Source organism: Apaloderma vittatum, unplaced genomic scaffold, assembly GCF_000703405.1.
Source record: "Apaloderma vittatum isolate BGI_N311 unplaced genomic scaffold, ASM70340v1 scaffold4162, whole genome shotgun sequence".
In the NCBI taxonomy this organism is placed as follows: Eukaryota; Metazoa; Chordata; class Aves; order Trogoniformes; family Trogonidae; genus Apaloderma; species Apaloderma vittatum.
Window position 1 is genome coordinate 94475 of NW_009702917.1, and position 21669 is coordinate 116143.

At 37.2% G+C, this 21669-nt stretch overlaps 1 protein-coding gene across 1 annotated transcript in view; it reads right to left on the reverse strand.

Moving 5' to 3' along the window:
* Positions 1–9388: 9388 nt before the first annotated feature.
* The window catches only part of LUZP2 (leucine zipper protein 2), a 131538-nt gene continuing 119257 nt past the window's right edge, over positions 9389–21669 (reverse strand). The window contains exons 10-12 of the mRNA XM_009864398.1: positions 18968–19054; positions 10191–10268; positions 9389–9543 (exon numbers count right to left, since the gene is read on the reverse strand). Of these exons, the coding sequence (XP_009862700.1) occupies positions 9436–9543; positions 10191–10268; positions 18968–19054 (273 nt within the window). The 3' untranslated portion in view covers positions 9389–9435. The remainder of the gene's footprint in view (positions 9544–10190; positions 10269–18967; positions 19055–21669) is intronic.

Sequence of the window (21669 nt, forward strand, 5' to 3'; positions counted from 1 at the left end):
TGGTTTTGGATTAACCAAATGAAAACATTTCTGCTTCTTATGTGTATATCTTAGACTTCCACATGTCTTCTCTCATCATCTCGGCATGTTCCTTTCCCTTTCCATCCCTAGAACTCAGCTCAAAAGAACAAACAAATTATTCATTACAGCATCAAACCCAGGAAAACCTGGTTGCCTCAGGGTCTGAATTTGAAAGCTGGTTGACCTCTGAGTACAAGAAGGTGCAAATTCCCATTTAACCTCTTCTTCTCTTACTGCTCTTAGAAGAATTCTGCAGAGATTTCAGGAGAAAGACACACATCAAGGCCCTCTGAACAGTTCTTTCTCCTGTATCAACTGATGATTTTCCTAACATTTACAGAAGCTCTGAATATCCTTGACTTCTCCAGCCAATTTGTCTGAAATGGGCTAACAGAAACAAAATTTTCTTCAGTAGATTTATACAGAAATGAAACTTCCCAAGAAATTAGGTACCTGGCAGCTGAATGTTTCCTATCTTACCTAAAAATCTTTTCAGAAAAAAATAGAAAGACTTTCATGTTTTAAAGTGTTACAGCTGAAACGAATCTTGAAAAAAACTCTCTAATTTCATTGCTTTCCCTGTTTTTTTAACTTAAGAAATTATTAAGGAACAAAGGTAAACTCAAAGTAAATGACCTTACACTGGCTTTCATAAAACAGGAGCACAAGTGTTTAATGAAATGGAAACACTGACAATTTAAAATTTAAACAAATAAACAGAATATGTTTAATGTTTATAAACTATCTGTGAGGTTAAAAAAGGTTTAGTGGAACTGAACCAAGATGTTATTTGGGTATTTACAAACAGATGTTCTTTTGCATTCAGTTAAACTGCTAAGTAAAACCAAAATACTCATAAAAATAAGTCCACATTTTTCCCTAAGAATTTAGTTAAAATTAAAATTTCTGTTGACACAAAGGAACCAAGAGCTTTGGAAATAGTGTTGACTCTTATTTCAAGGTTCAAGAAAGTCTTTGACAACTGATATCAGAGGAGTATCTAAAAATGTAGGAATTTCCAGAGAGAAATACTACCTAAAAATCTGTTGCCCTGTTCTTTGAAACATCTGATTATGATCTTTTGTCAGCGACAGTAGTTTGTCATAATAAAGGATGCTGAAAAGATAATCCACAGTTGCTCTCTGCTCCTTCAAATTTCCTTTCCCTCCCTGCAGTGGGACCAGGAAATACAACCTTGAAAAAAATCAATGGTATCTTTACAGAACCCCTTGCCCTGCCAGTGCTGCTGGTCCAGCCAGCCTGGCAGTAACTTTAATTGTGAAATGTTTTATATGTGCATTGGGAAATTGCCTAGAACATCCCCACAGCTGTGCACCTTCTCTCTGATAACGCGCTGTCGGCCCTTTGTTAGCTATTGTACCACAGAAATACAGACATTTTTATGTCTAGAGCTCAGAGGAAAACAGGGATAAATGTAACAGATGTAACGCTTATTTCACAATATATAATCAAGATGGGCTGTTATTGTGTTTGTGGCGGATTCTCTTTAGAGGCGTGTCACGTTCGGTCCCAAACACTACAGACTCTGAAGTGTAACAGAATAAAACTTCATTATTAATGCTGCATAAATCCCATGAAAAGCAGGATCTGCTCAGCTCTCCAAACAAGCCATTTTAAGAAGTAGAAAGAACAAATTCCAGGTCTTTTAACAGGCACAAAAAAATATTGTACCAGAAAGGGAAGAGTGCAGAAATTACGACTCACCCTGAATACTCTTCAACTGCACAATTTCTTCTTTGCTGGTATATGCAGTACATGGCAATTTCACCACTCCTTTGCTTAATTAACATGAAAAAGATGTTCCTTTCCATTATTTGTGAATATTCTTTGCTTCTGCAGATGATGTTGTAATTAACAAGACTGCAAGAAAGGAGAAGAAGAAGAAATGTGAGTCCTAAATTAATGAGATATTATAGATATCAGGGACTAGAGCTGTTCAACCTTGCCAGCTAGAACAATAGCACAGAGACCATGTCTGCTGCCTTCTGCTTACATTAAAACCATTTTTAATTAAAAAATATAGATTGAGTAGAGAGGAGGGCTTTTCTTTTATCTCCTCTCCAGGAACCCATGATTTCAGGGTTTTTTCCCTTTTCTGCTCAAAATGACAGGGAGGCTGTTTGCCTAGCAAAGCAATCAGAGATGACAGGAGAAAGCCAGCACCCAAAATTACGAGTTTTGACTTTTTAACACATTTCGTTGTAACATCAGTCACAAGCTACCTTCCACCCCATTGTCTTAACTCCCTCCAACCTCACACAGCTGGTGTCCCAAGCAAGACCCCCCCTCCCCACCGTGGGGCTGGTGGGAAGCAGAAGAAAGCCGGCGCCCGGTGTGAGCTGGGCTGCAGCATCCTGCCAGCTGAGCATCCCATCACTTGGAGAGACACATGCAACCAAGTTGAAACAGCTCTTCCCGACCACAACAGATGACAAAAGATAAAGTGAGAAGCTGAGTGTGCCCAAAATCACCTTGGAAAATGACAGGGGAGCTGCTTCTGATGTACGTACGTACAGGAAAGGACAGCATGAATCACCTTGCAGTTCTTCTGCAGGTCAGGAAATGTGAAAAAGAATAAAACAGATTCTTCAAACATGCAGAATGAATATAAAGAGAGACATTACCCATACTTTGACACCTGGTTTTAGTGTCTCATTGAACAGTAATAAAAAGTTTCAGACTGGAAAAGTGGAGCATTCTTTTCACCACGCAGAGATGGAATTTTTGTTCTGTTTTGGGCCCCTTACCACAAGAATGACATTGAGGTGCTGGAGCATGTCCAAAGGGGAACAAAGCTAGTGAAGGAAATTGAGAACGAGTCTTATGAGGAGTGGCTGAGGGAACTGGGGTTGTTCAGTCTGGGGAAAACGAGGCTCAGGGGAGGGTGTATCACTCTTTACAACTACCTGAAGGGAGTCCATCTCTTCTCCCACGTTACAAGTGATAGAACAAGAGGAAATGGTCTCAAGTTGGACATTAAGAAAAATTTCTTCAACAAAAGGCTTGTCAAGGAATGGAACAGGCTGCCCAGGGAAATGGTTGAGTCACCATTTCTGGAGGTATTTAAAAGCCCTGTAGACGTGGTGCTCAGGGCCAAGGTTCAGGGATGGGCCTGGCACTGCTCGGTTTATGGTTGGATGCAATAATCTTAAAGGTCTTTTCCAACCTAAACAATTCTATGATTCTAGGACTTTTTTCTTGTCACCTCTAGATTCTCCCACATGCAGCATGCTCCTCAAGACTTACCTTTTTGCTGTGCAACTGACAAGTCAGTTCCTGCGGCAAGCCAAATCTATTGCTTCGTAACTAACACATCCCAAGCGTAGCCTGCTCAAGACTTCTCATAAGGCTTCCAACTCTCAAAAACAGTGAAATTCCCTGGAAACCCCCCCCACCCAAGCACACAAACGGATTTCTCTCTCAAACCCATCATACTCTGGTATTTATGGAGATGGTTTGGGGTAGGTTTTTGTTATCCCTTCCCTCAAGTCAGTGTCCAAATTATTTTCCTTGCTTTCCAGTTGTGAAAATAAAAGGCTTACCAATTCCATAAAATGAACCCAAACTCACTATTTTGCATTTCAATCATTAAAAATTTTAGGATCACTGAATCATTGTCTACGTCTTCTCTCCTTACTGTTCTTAATTCAGCAATTAAAATTTGGTTCTGTGAAAGTTTTGCAAACTCAGGGAATAACAAAATTTTCTCAGCCATTTTTTTTTTTTGTTTTGCTCCAGCAGGCTTTTCTGAGTTAGTGAATTATTTCTCTCCACATAATAATTCAAATCAGTATGTCTCCTGCAGGATTTTAATTTCTTTTCTTACACACATTTTTTCCCAGTTAAAATGGTATTTGAAAGAGGGAGAAGGAAATGAGAAAAGGAACAAGACAGATCTATCAATCACTAAACAGTTTTACAGAGTACTGACTGCATTATTGCCAACAAATACATTATGTCCTGATGTAAGAATTATAAAAAATTAGATATCATATGTTATGCATGAAAAAAATCCAGTTTCAACCTCCTTTTTGATCGCCCAGGCCCATTAGGAGATGGGAAGGGTGGAAAGATGTAAGAAAGCACCTTCAGGGTACTGCAGAATGCAAATACAGAGCAATATACAAACTAAAAGAAGTGGGTTATTTCAAAAGACTTTGTAATGCAGAGTTGTCATATGTGCACCAAGGACTGGCAATGAAAAATTCATTTCCAGTGTAGCACCATTTGCCCCATCAAAGTCAGTCCTATGATATTAAGGTTATTATACCCTGAGAACAAGACCCAGCTGGCAGCACTAAATTTAGCTGAACATCAGGCCACAGGGGAATTTTGTACAGATGGCAGTCATCTCATCTGCACTGGAAAAGGTAAAAGCAATATAATTTCATTACTTGCAGTGAGCCTTTGCCTGTCACATCCACAGAGCAATGACACCACAAGAAGACTTTTCTTTTTTTAAAGTGTTAGATTTTGCTCAAATAACATAATGGCTTCACTGTGCATGTGAATAAGCTAAGAAATGGGTCAGTTATCAGCAGCTAAAGCCCATATATTTGAGTGTGTTAACTTTCTAGAAGTAATGGATGTTTTATTATTAGCAATCACAAACGCTATTAGAGCTGTAAAGCCGTTATTTAGCTTAGTGCTATTCATTGATTAAGAAGCACTTTTAATTAAAACTACCAAAATTCTGGTCTCCTTCATTATGACATAAGGGAATTAAGACGAAAAAAGGTCAGTTTAGGGACTAATTTGTGTGTATTAATTCTATTAATCAACATTAGTCAACAAATTCTGTCTTGGAAATGAAGTCAAGTTAATAGAAAATTATAGTCAAAGTGGGAATTTTCTATTTGTTTGGTTTTAAATTTAGGAACCCAAATGGGAAAGTTAATTTTCAGGAGATAATTCTACCTGCCAAATTCACATTGAGTTTTGGAGTTAGTTGGAGTTTCAGATTTTAAATTCTGCCCCTCACATTAGTAAAACATAGAAAAATACCCACCCAGGAAAATCTGTTCTGTCTTCTATGACCGCAATGAAGAAAAATAGAGAAATGAGGAGGATTCCAAGTACATACCGGTCTCCAAAATCAACAGTTGGCTTAATTGTGATATCATCCCTGAAACCGTCACTTCAGCCAACAGGTTGACAGTAGAAGAGACAGAAAGATGGGGAGAAGAAAGGGAGAGGACATGATCTGATGCATAAACTTAAATCCTTCCGAACGTTACAGCACTTTATATCACAGGTCAATATCTGAGAAAGGCAGATGTTTAACCAAGTGTTTCTTGATGTGTCAAAGTATTATTTGCTTGCCATCACATGAAACAAAATTATTCCTATTCAGTTAGAGCTGCAAAGTGAGACATATATACAGCAAACACCCAGATTTCCATGTATTTGTTAACTACTATATAGTTTTAATTAAATACTTTCCAACCAAGCATTGTGTAGAGCAAGGCAGTATGTTTCCAACATATGTGTACATACATAGAGTGACGTGCAGCGTGAGATCTAGAACTTCACTCATCTGATTTCAGGCACACCGGTGACTGTGAGAATAAAAGAGCAGACCTGAAATCAGAGGAGTTTACTGCTCTATTTTCATATGCAGTCACTGCCTTGCTCTTTGCCATTTCAGTAAAGTGAACACATCCTAGCTACAAATTTTATAATGCAAAGAACGAAATTTTGCTCCACAATTTTAAACTTACATACACACTCATATGTATATGCATATCTATGTGTAAGTTTATGTATGCACATATATAATATGTATGTACGCTTTAAAAATACATACGGACAGAAAAAGATTAAGTCAGAGAAATCTATTACAAAAAAGGAAAACAAATGGAAATGTCAAGTTTGAAATAATCTAAAAATCATCTCATACTCCTAGAAAAGAAACAATGTTTGGTCTGCTCTTAAACTGGAAACTAAATTGCTTTTAACTGATAAAATTTGGAATATCTAATAGAAAAGCAATTTGTCTCCTTAAGCGCGATCCTTCTTTGCCAAGCGAAGGATATGGCCCGTGCCCAGGTTGCCAGGCAACTGCACAGAATTTGCAAACATTTCCTGAAGATGTGCTGCCCTGTGCCGCACTCAGCCCAGCTCCAGTGACACGGTTCTCTCGGAACCTGAGCAAAAAAGGGTTTTAGAGTATTTTGGAGAGACTGGATAAGTGTGACTGTGACTTAAATTGTATAAACTGAAGTTCCTTGATGATCGTGTTCATTATAAAGTTGAGTGACTATGAATCAGAGGAAACAGTGAGGTCTGTTTAGTTTCAACCCAGCACTGAGATGTCGAACTACTCTCATGGCTGGAATGAAAGAATGGTTATTGATCCATGGAGGGGAAAATATACACAACTTTGCTAGTGACAAGCCATGCTAATGCTTGGAAGCATTGTTGAGAGGGGTTTTTTTCTTTCATTTCAGAATCCTCGATTTTTACCACACAAACTCTTATACATTCCAATGTCACAGAATGTTAGGGGTTGGAAGGGACCTCAAAAGATCACCTAGTCCAATCCCCAACCTCCTCTAAAAACATATCCTCTCCAAAACATTTTTTTCCACATATAAATAGATTTCCTTTCAAACTGAAAATATGTTAATATATTTTTAAACTGTAGTTTTCTGAGGTATGACCATCAAGGCCAGATTTCACTTTAGATGTGTATCAACCTCTCAGTACAAGACTTGACTCGTCAGAACAGCAATATACAAAATACATCAGATATACTAACACTATATACAGACAGAAGATTAATTTATCCATTGTTATTTTTCTTAATGCTTTATTATTACATGGCTTATTCTAAAAATAGTAGGTATGAAGATAAGCAGAGATTCCTCCAGTCATCATCTGTTATTCACAGTGGAAATGAGTGTCAATCAATGTCCCATCTGAAGGTAGTCAAGTAATTCTCAGACTAGACATAATTGATTTCTACAGCTTTTATCAACGCAAGAGGTCAGGTCTCCCCACCAACACGGCTTCATTCAATTCTGTCTCACTCGACTTTCACCGTCACCCAGGAAAAGGGACATACAAAAGTGGAAAGCACACATGCAAACATACCTCAGATCAGGATCCCACAGCCAGAGGAAAGCTTCTAACAATAAACCCTTTGGAAACAAAACAAAACAGAAAATAACCTCATAGCGCTCCCCCCAGTCCAATATTTTGGCTGCTTTTCTGATGGCAAACAGATTTATTATATTAATCATCTGGTGTTAAAACACAATTAAATGATGCACATTCCCAGAAAGCAAGCAGAGGGCTGGCTCCACCATTCACTGGTTTCATGGATAATAAAATCTAAACCAACCCAACCCACAATCTAGATTGTTGCTGACTTATAAGGTACAGTTTTCTCCTGTTGTGAACACTAACCCCAAGCCACCCCTTGACACAGTTGTAATAAGCAGTTACAACAATAGTAGATATGCTGTCAGCACTGCGGAATTCTTTAGAAAGGGGAAATGACTGCCGGGCAGGACAGCTTACCTCTCTGCTCCAGGAAACGTACATGAAGATCCATGTTCTTTCTAGACGCATGACTGAAAACAGTTCCAGTGACATTTCCAGCCCACAGTTCAGATATTTCAGTTGAGGTGTGTCATACGCAAAGAAAAATTGGTTTTGACTTAGCTAGAAGTTAGCACCAGCTGTAAATATGACAGTGTCTCGATACGAACATTCTGAAGTACAGCAGATCGTCTTCAGCCACATTTGCATTAACTGAAATGCAGCAAAAGGCTGCTATGTGGCCCTCATTTGCCTGAAAGAAATTCATGCTGCATTCAACAGGTATGAGTTGATAATCATTGATTTTAGGATCAGATGTGAAAAGCCACATTACTATTCTGATCATTTTTGTGGCCAGGATTTCACCTCTTTTGACACTTAACATGGATAATCTTCTCTTTGATAGCAGTGTGACGTTGTTGAGCAGTACTTTGCTATCATTTAGTCAGCTCATGATTTTCTTCCTTTTCTTGTTAGAATTGTTGTCATTTCTCCAGGCAGAGAAACCTACCATTCTGCCTTTAAGTAGAGGAGCATGTACAATATGTCAGGATGAAATACCATGCACATCGGCAAGGAACAGACAGCTACTGGATGAGGTGAAATCTTAAAAGCTAAAATTGGAGCAAAGCACACCACTAAATGAAATAAAAGATTTGTCTATTTGCTTTTTTAAACTGATTCAAAAGTGAGGAAAAGCAAGTTAACATAACTAAATGACTTTCAATCTAGTAGAAGGTGTACTGTGCTGCTGTGTGGTCTGAAAGATGGGAGTTAACAACTGCTTGAAACACTTCATACAAGAGGAAAGCATGAAAGCATTTCATCAGGCAATTCTGTTCCTAAGGCACTATTTCTTGAAAGATTTTCACCTCAACAAGAAGAGGCATATGAATCCCTAAATTAGACCAATAATGACATAAGCACAAAGGAGCAAAAGCTCTTCCTTCTCCTCCCTTCCTTTCTGCTTTCTTGCCATAGAGTATGTGATCCATGAGAAAGTGGAAGAACCCTGGAAGTCACAAAACTTGCCTCAACCAAAATAATCTTCTCTGCTGGAGTGACCAGGGGCCACCTTTAGTGGACAAAGCAGTGTTTTACCTTTTAAAGTGTATTTATCCTGTTGAGAACAGCACAACTATAAGGGATGGAACTGACTTTCCATACCCGATACCCAAGCTATAAAATTTTAACTTAGCTGCACCTGCAAAAATTTTGGCTTGGATCCTAAAAGTCATGACTATCTCGATCCCTTTAACTCTGCATTTCTGTCATTGCTTCAGTGCTCAAAAATGGACTATTTGTGATAGCAATTAAAAAAAAAAACACAACCAAATATCTTTTATTGTTTAAGTAAGATTTGAAATGGTATTACTGAAAGGTAAGTGTACATGGACCCCCACTGTTCTGTTTCTACAGTTGCTCTTACGAGTTGTATTGTACTTAAACTATGTTTACACAGATATTTTTTTCCCCATGTTAACTGCCCCTTAATTCTTAACTTGATTTAAAACCTAATCTGCCATAAAGGTACATGAAATAGAACAGATTGAGAAAATACTTCAGAATAGCTGTTGTTTACAAAGAAACTAATTTATAGTCTGCAGTTACTGATCAGGTAGAACAAGAGTTCGGAAACCAGACTGTATTACAAAGCATTTCTTCAAACATCCATTTTGGATTATTGCTGGAAGGTACTAACTGGTCTATTCTAGACTAATTTACAAACATTCATAAAATAGTGAAAAATGCATGCTTTAGAAACCTGGTACATTTCATGCCTCCAGACTAAAAAGAATACGAAGACGGAAGCAAGTGATCGGCTTTTCCAACGTTGATTAGTAGCACTCAGAGTTTTTTTTCTTTTGTACTAACAGACTCTTCAAATTTCTTCTCCTTTCTTTCAGGCAATTTTTTATCTTCAGCTTTAGTCCATGGAGGGCTGTGCAACTTCTGCTGAAGGTGAAAAAAGCATCAGTGTAAGCATTGCATAGGTGATATGCACATACACAAGAAAATAAAAAAAGTATGTTAAAAAACCCTGGCAAGAGTGCACACAGACCTGTATGTCTGCTAAACTTATGCATCAGTGTTAAACTACCAGAACAGAATATGATATTCATCAACTGTGCCTTGAAGAGGATTCTGATCCATACCACAGGAAGCATATTTAACAATCTTTGACCATGCAAAACCACATAAATCTAATGCTGCTTTATAATCATGGTGATTTTTATCTTTTTCTCTTGGTTTCTCAGGAAGAGCTCAGACATTCAACTTGCTTAATGTGGCTGCATGAGGCTTCACATCACTGCAGATATATAACTGTTCTGGAAATCTCTCTCTTCTCCTGTTCCCACGTTATCAAATTAAGTCATTTGACTACGTGGATAAGCCCAGTTCTTCAATATTAAATAGTTTTGCAAGTTGGTACCAAGTAGAAGGCATTCTGAACAGATGAATTACAATCAGGTACAGTCAAAGTCTGAACTGAGAAAGCAGTTCTGTTTCAAAAGCATTTGCATAGAATGTGCAAATACACTTCAAGTAGTTGCATGCTTTAGAAGACCTTTGAGTAAATACTCCAAAATTACTCAGAATACCTGAAAGCTTGTCTCTGTTTCTGCTGTCTTCAAACGAGATGTTGAATTATTGCGATTCCCCAAACACGTCTTGCCAACCTGTCAATACAAATGCAAGAGATAACTACTTCATATTTTTTCTTAAAATATTTACAGTTTTCAAAAAAAACCCAAACCCCAACCTCAAAATATAGTGGCTCTGGGTTTTTTTTGTCCTAGCAGATGAAATGGAACAAAATAAAGTTTCCAGGGTGAAGCGAATCCCAAACTCCCAGTCTAAAGTAGTTGCCAATTTAACAAACTTATCTAGCTTTATTTTTTCTCATGTTTAAAACTCACCACAAATAGTGGATTTATTCTCGCAGTGAACACATAACTTATTATAATAGTCTGTAATGGGTGTGGAAATAGTAGCAAACAGCTGAAAATTACCATTACAGTCAGGACTTCTCTATTACTATTCTCCTGCTGAAACTGCTAGATCTCTTGGGTATAATAATCCCTGAATGGAAATACGTATAAAAATTCCCCAAATGGAGAAATCAGATGACTCTCAAGGTACAGAGAAGCTTGTTAGAGTATAGCTGTCATTTTATTCCGGCAATGGTGTCATTTGCTTTGCCAATATGCTTTTTAGTATCAGGGAAAACAGAGTTGAACAGAATAAAAAAAAAATAATTAATTACACAGTAGACTTGAATCAGAGATCTCATGTTACAAGTCTTAAGTAGAGATTTACCCAGCACTGAAATTTCTGCTGTAATTAAATTAATGTCCCTTCAGGAGGGGGATTAATGATGCCATAGGTACAGAAATTAAAATGCGAAATACAGGAAAACATTGATAATCTGGTCATTACTCTAAAATGTGCACGCATTGGAATTTCTCTACTTGTTTTGCTATAGAAATGGATACATTTAAATGGAGTGAAAACAAGTGGTTTTTTAAAGCTTTAAATCATCAAGACTCTTTTCAACATGGCAGTAATAGTTTTAACCTTAAATTTTAATATAACTCTTCCTCTGAAATGCTTCCCATTTAGCATAAGCCCTTGAAGATTTTTTAAGCTATACAGAACATTTTTTTCACTTCAGGTGTAATTCAACATATTAATAAAACAAGTGAAAAAATCATTAGTATATGGACACAAGCTTTGCTCACAATAATATAAATGGAAATATTCCTTCAACAAGAAACTCCCAATAATGTCCACTTACAAGGTTTGTTGACATTCCTACAACTTTTTTATATCATGGCTGATAACAATGGTTATTGATAACATAAAAATAAACACCCTAACATGCTAACTAAACATCACGAAATGTTATAAATACCCTTTCAGTAGAACTGACATTAGACTGGAGTTAAATAAAAAAGAAGAGATTGACAAGGGGGAGAAAGGTCATTATGTTTTTGCACTTGAGAAATTCCGACAGTCCCTCGCCTGCACCAAAGTTGATCTATGACCAGGTGTGAATGTGAAAATGAAACATGTTATTAAGAAAAGCTCTTGGAGAGGGGACGGCTGCCTCCCTCCTGAACACTTCCAGATAGATGCCGGTGCTACCAAGGACTTTATAGCACTTCAGGGAGGCTTTAGTCAGGTTTAAGCTACTGAAGAGCCGCTGAGATGGTGCAATTGAACTGACTGACGATGGGGACTCTTTTTCAAATTCTTCCCAATATACACAATAGCTAATAAAAGTTGCATTAATATTACATTATAGGGAATAATCTGGGTAGCACTGAGAAAAACAAAAATCTATCGATGAAGCACCTACTCCTCTTCCTATGAAACAAATAACAGGTGGCTTAGAAAAAGACTAAAGAGTGAGACGATAAAGGGTAGAAATTTTTGATAAAATTTCAATGCTTCAAAATCTTTGAAGTGTGGTCCTGGCAGGACTTGTGTTTTATGTATTTACTAGTGAGTGAGATTAAAAAAATATTTTTAGATTAGTTACATTCGGAAAAATTCGAAGGTTTCAGAGACTTCTGGGTGAAGACAAAAGATCTTACAGGTCAAAACCGGAACGGCATTTTCAGGTTGTGTAACGAAGAGGATGTCTGATTATGAAATATAAAATCATTTACAAATCTATAATTTATTCTAACTGTGCATACTAAGAAAAAATTCATGTAACCTATTTCACCAATATATAGGAGATAGGAAGTCAAAAATACTAAATGAAATTTATAAGGATATGGGGCCACCATTTAAGAGATATATAAATGAAAAAAAAATTGCCTTAGAGAAAATAAAAGCTAATGATAAGACCAATGACTAATCTTTCATACTTTTTTCATAGACCAAATAACAAAGGCCCTCTTAGTAGGAACACAGCAGTGAAGATTTATGTCTGTAGTATTTCATATTTGTTCACTCAGTTGTTTTCTTTTTAGTAACACGCCATATGGATCACGGTTGGTGAAAGACAGTCGAAGGGGACATTTTTCTAAACAAAGCAACTCCTGTGTCTTTATGTTGTTAAAGCATAAAGCATTCATTATTGATTCCTTGTCACAGCAAAACCTTGTATATCATTAACAAATAAATTACAGATCGAACAACAGTGATGACTTTCAATCTACCATCAGTCAACAGCAGCTCAACGGCCAGAACTGCCACCAGGGAGGATGGATGAGCTGTGTACGTCCATGGGCTGCTGGCTTTAAGTCAGTTCTGTTCCTAAAGCTGACACACGTGGGTATAACAGCATGTCCTCCTAGAGCTGTAAACTGAGTTTAACAAAACCTAAACTGAACCCCATATGTGTACACCCTCATGCATACACCTATGTGTATATTCCTGTATGTATAAAGAAGTAAATACAAAAACATACACATTTCCCTCAGCTAAAGACTGCCTCAGACAACTGTGGGAATATAAACCTAATGCACCAAAACACCTTTCACAGCCATGAGTGACATGAAGACAAAAATAGGCAAATACTGAATATTTTTTTGCTAATTCTCTCTACACTAAGTGGTGGAAATATTGTTTTGTTTGCTCTTCTGTGTGAGTCTGTCACATTGACTCCTGTGAGAGGTACACTGATTACAGACATACAGAATGATAGCTCAACACGGTGGAAACTAGTAAAAAGCAAAAATAATTGTGCTTTCAGAAAATAGAGGGGTTGAAATGTTGTCAGTGTGGTTTTCCTGTTTTATGAAGATGAGATTTCAGAAGCTCCTGCTGGAAAAGATGCCGGCATTTTGCCAAGCTTTGAACTGAGATTTCAGCATGTCAGGGACTTCAGGATGAAGTTGTGCCTGGGTGTTTCTCCCGCAGAGCATGCACCCCAGCTGCCTGGGCTGGAGAGGGAAAGGAGAGGAAGGGAAGAAGTCTGGGAAGATGTCAGCTCTGAAAGTCTCTGTGCAGGACACTCAGCTTTCCAGTTCCTGCACAACTCCTTTAACACCATGGAACACAGCAGAGCACACCTGAAGACTCTGAGCAAGTCCCAGGTATCTCTGCAGGCAATGTAGTCTCCTATCTCAACCTCGGTGTGATGACTTCAAATTTGGAACAAATATGACAGACACACTTTTCTGCCTATCCCCCTTCTTAATGCTTCCAGAGAAATTCAGCCAGGCTTTTAAGCTACATATCAAAAACTATTCAGTCTTGCAAAGAGAAGACTTTGGGGGGCACCTAATAGTTGCCTTCCAATACTTGAAGGGAACCTACAGGAAGGCTGGGGAGGGACTTTTTACAAGAGTGTCCACTGATAGGACAAGGGGAAATGGGTTTAAGTTGAAGAAGAATAGATTTAGATTGGACCTTAGGAAGAAATTCTTCAGTATGAGGGCGGCAAGACTTTGGAATAAATTGCCCAGAGATGTTGTGGTTGCCCCCTCCCTGGAGGTGTTCAAGGCCAGGTTGGACGGAGCCTTGAGTAGCCTGATCTAGTTGAGAGGCGTCCCTGCCCATGACAGGGAGGGTGGATTAGGGTATCTCTAAGATCCCTTCCAGCCTAGGCCAGTCTAGGATTCTATGGTTAAAAAAAATAATTCTGACACCCGTGGGAAAACGAAGGCACCCTATCTAGATCATTGCTCTTTGTTCCTTAGCTAACATCTTTCTGAGGATCCAGAAGGGTAGTATGTGGATGTAGAGACAACATAATAATTTAAATAAATCATATTGGCTGTTTTGCTGTTTGTGCCTCAAGTGATAGGTGGATAAAGAATGCAGATCAAAAGGCACAGGACATGGCAGAGGTGGGAAGATATAAAGTAAGAAGAAGATAATTCAAAAAACATGCATTGATCTAGCTGAAAAACACTGGATGGCTAAAATCTTGCAAGATTTTAAGAAGTGAAAATTATTGTCAGCATGCTGAAAAGCTGTCTTGTAATGAACTTTTCATACAAGACTACAAAAATGCCTAGTGTACTGCTTTGCATTCATGAAACCGACAGCAAAAAAGATAATTATATTCTCACATTCTAACTCCATTACCAAACTCTTTTTCCTACCGCTGGCATTTAGAACAAAATGGGCAGTTTCTCCTTAACTTTTTGTACTGTCTTCTGTCTTCCTTTAAGGAGCTTGAGGTTGGCAGTTTCAAAGGGAGCAGTGATGGCAGAAAAACTCCCGGTTCCATTTAGAAGCACAATTCCTGATGCTCTATTCATCAGCCACAAACAACGCTCACCTCACCAGGCTGGAAAGAGCATTTGGACCATTTTGCTGTTTTCCTCATCCAGCTTATCAAATCTTTAACTGCCACTGTCACACGTCTAAGTTCATCAGAGACGGAGAGAGATTCTGCTATAGATATCTTCTTCAGTTGCTAAAGACTTCTCATTCAAGAACACTTCGTCCCAGCTTCATTAGCATGTGCCCACACAAGCAATCTGCTTTTTTTAGATTCAGGAAGCAAATTTTCAACACTTATAATCACAGTCAGTCTTTATCCAAGTACACAGCTATTAGGCAAATGATGACTAGTCCGTGGAGTAGTTTTATGACTCAGAGCAGTGAAACAAGACAAAAAGATGGATTTCTCTAAAGCTTGGAAGGCCTGCCCTCCTTTCTCCCTGTTTCTTAATATTTCCTTATTTTAATAAAAAATATAATCTTTTAATATGTTGTATCTAACTGTTAGTGACAGGTCCCAGAATTTCATTCATGAATGCATCCAATTTACAGAAGAACCTCTATATTTTATGTGTGGAAGCATTCTTTATATTGCCATTAAGTTGTTCTGACTGGTACTTCCAGTACATCTGTCATACTTTGCAATCATGGGCATATTTCTAAGACAAACACTATATTCAATAAATTTCATATGTTGTATTTTTGTCATAAAACATCAAGAAGGATCCAACCTTTGAATGCACAGCTTTAAAAGCTTTAACATACAGCACTGAGAACTCCAAGTCGGGAAAGGTAAACCTTTCCTAAGCAACAGACTTCAGGAAAAAGAAATTCTGAAAACTTTTATTCAAGTATGTTTGAGAGCCAGCCATGCCATTTCACTGTTTTCACTGTTATTAGCTCTTTTTAAGTTGCATATTATCTTCTTAATTCTTCCTTAACATTCAGCTTAGCCAACATTTACAATTTTTAGGACTGAGCACAACAGAAATCTTACTAGAGAGTAGAGAAGCAGCTAGATGAAATTTTGTGATGTTGAATACTTGTTACATGCTCTACATAAACTTTAAGAAACACATGAGCAATCTATTTGTGTTTATAAAACAAAATTTTCATGCAAGTGCATGCAATTTGCCTTAAGGAATGTATTTTGCATTTACAAGAGGAAAAACAATACTGAGAACAGTAAGTGAGAAATTTAACAAGATAGAAAAATTGAGGTGGAGCATATGTCTTGGAATACTGTACCACCTTTATCAGCTTAGTGTGCAGCTTCATTAACAAAATATCTTTGTATGAAATTCTGTTTATAAAATATGCTGCTTGTTTAATAAACTATGCAAAATTTCAGAAGTTATGGCATTCAGTTCACCTAGTGAATTATACAGCGGAGCTGAAGATGTTCACAGCTGGTGGTATAAATTACAAAGGTGGATCAGCCCAGTGTGTATCTTCACTTAAAAAATTTTCAAAAATCCAGTTAAAATTCAGCATGTCCCTTGGCTATGAAACTCTGCAATTTGATCTGCAAACTGCTGAACAATGTAACTAGAATGATATTCCACGGCATCAACACAGCTAATAAGCTCAAGAAATACTGCAACACATCACAAGTGGACAGGAAATCAAGAAGGTTAAGTGGTATTATATCCAGATTTTACAGTTAGAAAATAATGCCACTGCTGCTAAAGGGTATCATACAGATTTAACAGACCAGACATAGCAGCTTCAGCATTCCTCACATCACTGCAGAGCTCCTTTGCGCTCCAGTAGGTGCTAAAGCGTACGTGTGGGGTGTTTGTAGCATAAGATGGAAGAGAAAGTACTGAGCAAGTTCTGAAGAAACTAAATTGAGTATGGGAAAAAAGGATGGTGCGGTTAGGTCAACTAGCAAGGCAGATAGTCATCATTAGCCACGGTTTATTCAAAGACATGTTTTATCTGATTTTCTCAGAAATTTATTATTGTATTCCAATCTCCTTTCACCCTCCTTGTGCAGAAGATACGGAGCAAGATGTAGGTGAAGTGTGCACGTACGTTTTCATAAGACACCTCTGCAGTTTTACATACCCTGTTTTAGAGCAGAGTGTGCTGAGTGGATGGTTAAACTTGGATGATGTAGCTTCTTATGACCTTCATAGTCCTCACTTAGGGAATAAAATTACCGAATTCACTTTAAAGAATTTTATTGAGTTGAAATTTTGTTATAATGATGATTTCTTTTTTCTCTCTCATTACTCCCTTGGAAAAGCACAATGGGATCAAAGCTCCGCAATTGAAACTGATGGAGAAAAATGAAGTAAAATGCTGTGGTTGCTTAGAAACATGTACAAGTTTTGCTCCAATACTCGGTGTCCTTTGTCACTGAATGATTAATGAACACGCAGTGTTTGTTTACTGCAGGAAATTAAGGCAGTAAATAAAAGCACTATCACTTTTATTTATCAGAGAAGACTCTAAAAGGACAAAGAGCAAGAAATCTAAGATGGGAACAGAGAACAAAAAAAAATCACTGCACATTTTTTGATGCTTCAGCATTACCAAATAGGTGGTTTCAAATGACGTGTTACGTGCGTAAGAATTATTTGGGATGAAAAAAGGACAAAGCAAATTCTGGTCCAAAAGCCAAAAAAAGCTGCTAAAAGCTTTTGGGAAGAGGGAAAAGGAAATGACACAAGGCAAAAAGCCCTGCAGAACTCTGGTTCCACAGAGAGACTTTCAGGAGCCAGTCATGGGGAAAACATCTCCAGATAAGACTGAGAAAAAGTAGTATTATTAAGATTCCTCTAATAAAATAATAATTATCATCTAAATAATGGAAACTTCTAAAAGAAAGCTGAAGTCAAGGGGTTTTTTTTGTCTTTCACAATAAAACAGACACCTTTTTATAATTTTTTTTAAAATGGAAACAGAATGCCACTGTGAATATTACACAATACCCATTTTTCTGTTGGAAAATGAACTTATAAAAGCAATGTGTTTAAAAGCCAGATGAGATCGATAAAACTACTGCCTGCTTAATTTTACAACAGGGAGCATGATCTAGCAAAGGACACTCAATTTGAATACCCATATGGTATGCCTTCTCTAATTTTACTACCTTTTCCTACATACCAGAGGTTTTGTCAAATACAGATTTAACAAACCTTAAAGACTTATAAGGAAATGTGAGTTCCATAGAAAATAGAATTGATCTTAAAATATGATAACTGAGAGATTAAATGATATAAAGCTTAATCCTATTGCTCAAATTTAGATATATAGCCTAATTTCTTTTTCTTTGAATTATAATGCTACTTAGACAAAGGCAGGGAACAGTGCTAGATTTTAATAGTAATCAAAAATAGTTTGACTCCTCAAGCTTTCTAATTCCAGCTGGGAGTCCTCTGCTTTCTCAGACAAGTTTTTAATACCAAGTAGCCCACTATGCTGACTAAATGGCTAAAAATACCAGTTGCTAGAAGCACAAAAATATACTGCCACACTCTAATCAATATAACTAAATCCTTGATTTTAGGAAAAAGTACGTATTTTGGGTATCTTTTATTGCATTCCTTGATGCAGAAATTAAATGCTTCAACAAATCTTTTTTTTTCCTTGAATGTATTTCTGCAAAAACCCCACATTGCTTACACCTCTTTCCACAAATATTCAGCCTAAACAAATTCAGCCCCTAAAGTAACCTATATTCTGTCGAACCTTCCATAACTCTCCCAGATGGTTTAACAACCTCTAATCACAATCTAAGTGAAGTTCACTCAAACTTGAGAAGTCTATCACCTCCCTGAAGGTTTAGTTTTACCAAGTGACGCATCCATGACAGCCATGCCTCATTACTAGCAGAAACAATACGTTAACAAGGTCCTGCAGCTCTCTAAAGTGGCAACTCTACAAACAGGCACAAACCAATTCCTGAAATGGTTAAACACTAAATCACATCTTTGCCACTGCTGCTTTTCCCGCAAGAGTTCTACCAGTTCCATTAAGCAGTCTTTAAAACAAATCCAGAGAGTATTCCTGCACAGACTGACAGCACAGAGCATTTGCTCCCCAGCTCTTTAATGCAGAATGTAGCTGACTTATAAAATATATGTATCAGCTTGACTAGGAAAAGTCGATAATCGCCCAAGGCATTAACATTATCATACACTCTAGATTAGACCTCGATTTCTAGGTGAGCCAAGCTTACATCTTGAGAATCGCACTCCTGGATGCTCTGATTTTCTTCCTTTCTTGAGGCCACATGAAGATTCTCTTTCTCTGCTGAGGCATTTCGCTGGAAATGGGAAATAAAAAACAAAACCAAAATGGTTAATATAAATAAAATTTCAAAGAAGGCACATTTGAAAAGGGATAACAAAACCACAAAAAGCTATATATTGCAACCTTTTAACTACATCATACACTGCATTTTCAGCAAATTTTCTAAAGGGAATATTTTAATTCATATTAAAGTGTTAACACTCCTGTAAAGGATTGCTTCCATGTAAGTAATCAAGGTTTTCTATCTGAAAACCGATTGTTTCAAAGTGACATCACTAAGCAAGACCATAATGAAGTACAAGTTAAATTATATATTCTGTGAAAACATTTAGAGCGTGAAGGCAGGAAAAGGAGATAGAAAAAGCATTTTCAAAACTCATATTCCTGTCACTCTTATGGAGCCTCTCCTGCATCTCCTCGCGCTCCAGATACGCGGCTCTACAATCCAGCCTGTTGTTTGATATATAAGCAGTGAATTTCCTTCTACTGAAATATTGGCTATTTTAGGAATGTTTTTCCATATTTTTTCAACTTTTAAGATTCAAAGGGAAATAAATAGAGCTTGTATTCTATTTACACCCCTGTATTTTTTTTAATTTACATTGGTTGCTTCAAAATTTTGCGGCCTTACATGCTAGACCTGGGCATAACATCACAAGAAATTATTTCAAAAAGAAATGATCCATAAAATCAGGAAAATGTATTGCTAAATTAACTGGATGTCCTGACACGTGTATCACTGCTTACACATCACAGCTGCATCCTCTACTGAGACTTACAGTGACTAGAACAGCTGGATGCACCACATAACCATCACCTTGTCTGCAGAAATATTCATTCAAAAAGCATTCATCTTCCATGGAAGGAATGTAATTTATGTAAGATTTAAGTGTGTCCAAAACATACCTTTGCTAAGAAAAACAAACAAAAACCCACTCCGGAAAAACCACATCTCCAAAAACCAAAATCAAAAAGTAATGGCTTATTCTGATACAATATATCCCCATAAAAAAAAATTAAATAAAAATAATAGCATTCAGGAGGTTTTCGTTATAAGCTCCAGATAATGAAGAGTTTAACTATCCTCAGCTTGTATGCAAGATGTATTGAAACTCTTCAGGGCAAAACAAGGACAGGGAATGAACCAACCTAGTTTCTCTGCAAAGAAAAACTAGAACCTCAGACATCAGTTTCGAAAGCTTGAACCATCCTTTCCTTTTGTCACTTATACTGCAGGAATTACTAACAAATAAAGTTTTCAGAAATGATGGAGAACAGGAGAAAACAAACTTGGCTGGTTCCCATTTGCAATACAGTCTCCATTTAACAGCTCTCCAGTGAATTGTTAGTTTTATAGAGCAATTCACTACTAGAAAAGGTGATGAAGAAGTGAACAAGTTAAAAAAATATCAATATAAATAATTGTTTTGTTAAATAACGAATGCAATTTCATATCTCTACTGAGTGATTTGCCTGCTTGGCTTGAATTACTGCAGTTCTGCAAACTTAAATTTCTTCCCATCGAATAAGACAGGCATATGTACAGTGAATGATAGTGCACAAATTCACCTGATTTCTTGACTACCTGAACCAGCAAATCCGTGTGGGATGCCAGGAAAGCCAGACAGCTTGAAGCCTTATTAACTCAGGAGAATAAATGCCTGTGCACAGTGCCTCCTGTTTTAGAATCTGATTCCTGGTCAAGTTTCTACCTTAGCACACTGCACCTGCAGCATATATACCCAACTTTTCAGAATGTTGTACTCATTTTTTACAGTGTCGTGTTTTCAAATGTTTACAGCATTTCTTTACCCCTAGAAAACTGGAAAATAGGAACATTTCCAATTCTCAAGTTCTTTAATATTCAAAACAGCCAGGTGCAACGTTATACCCTCAAAGTCTTCCCCTTTTTTCTCTCCCAAAACAAAACATATGATTTTTGGAAGTGTTTAAGTTTTCATACGATACCCTTAACCAGTAGGATCTGATTCAGTAGTAATCTTGTCAGGCCCTGGCTGGGTCCTGTCGATTTGAGCTCTGTCTTTATGGCCCAAAGGCCACAGGGCTTTCTTCCATCTCTTGTACTTGTAATATTTTGAGATTTAAGACTGACTTCTTATAAGAAAAAAAAATCAAAATAAAAATCAATATTTTCAAAGCTTATCTGTTTGCTGATGATGCGGGAGTCTTTGAGGTAGACTTTGCAAACAAGATCCTTTGTTATTAAAAATAATCTCTCCTAATAAAAAATGAATATGCTATCATTTGTCTGAGTGAAGCTTATTTACTACACTGACAGCTTATCTAATAAAAATGCCATCAAGTATTCCAGAGTGAAACGATTTGGAAACAGTTTCTGAACTCCTTCGCAATTCGCTTAAAGCTTTCCAAACCCTCCTCAAAGCATTTCAATACAGGATTTTGCATGCGAACATTGTATTTTCAAGGATCATCAACCCTTTTATCTTTTTTCTTTGAAATAATTTAGAAATTACAGCAAGTTCCTGGTGAGACCTTACAAGCTTGACTAAAAACCAAGTTTTGCATTTCAGATACTTGGAAAAACCAAAATTGTTTACAATGCATTTAACATAAATGCTTGCAAATGAAACCAGATTCTGTTGGTGT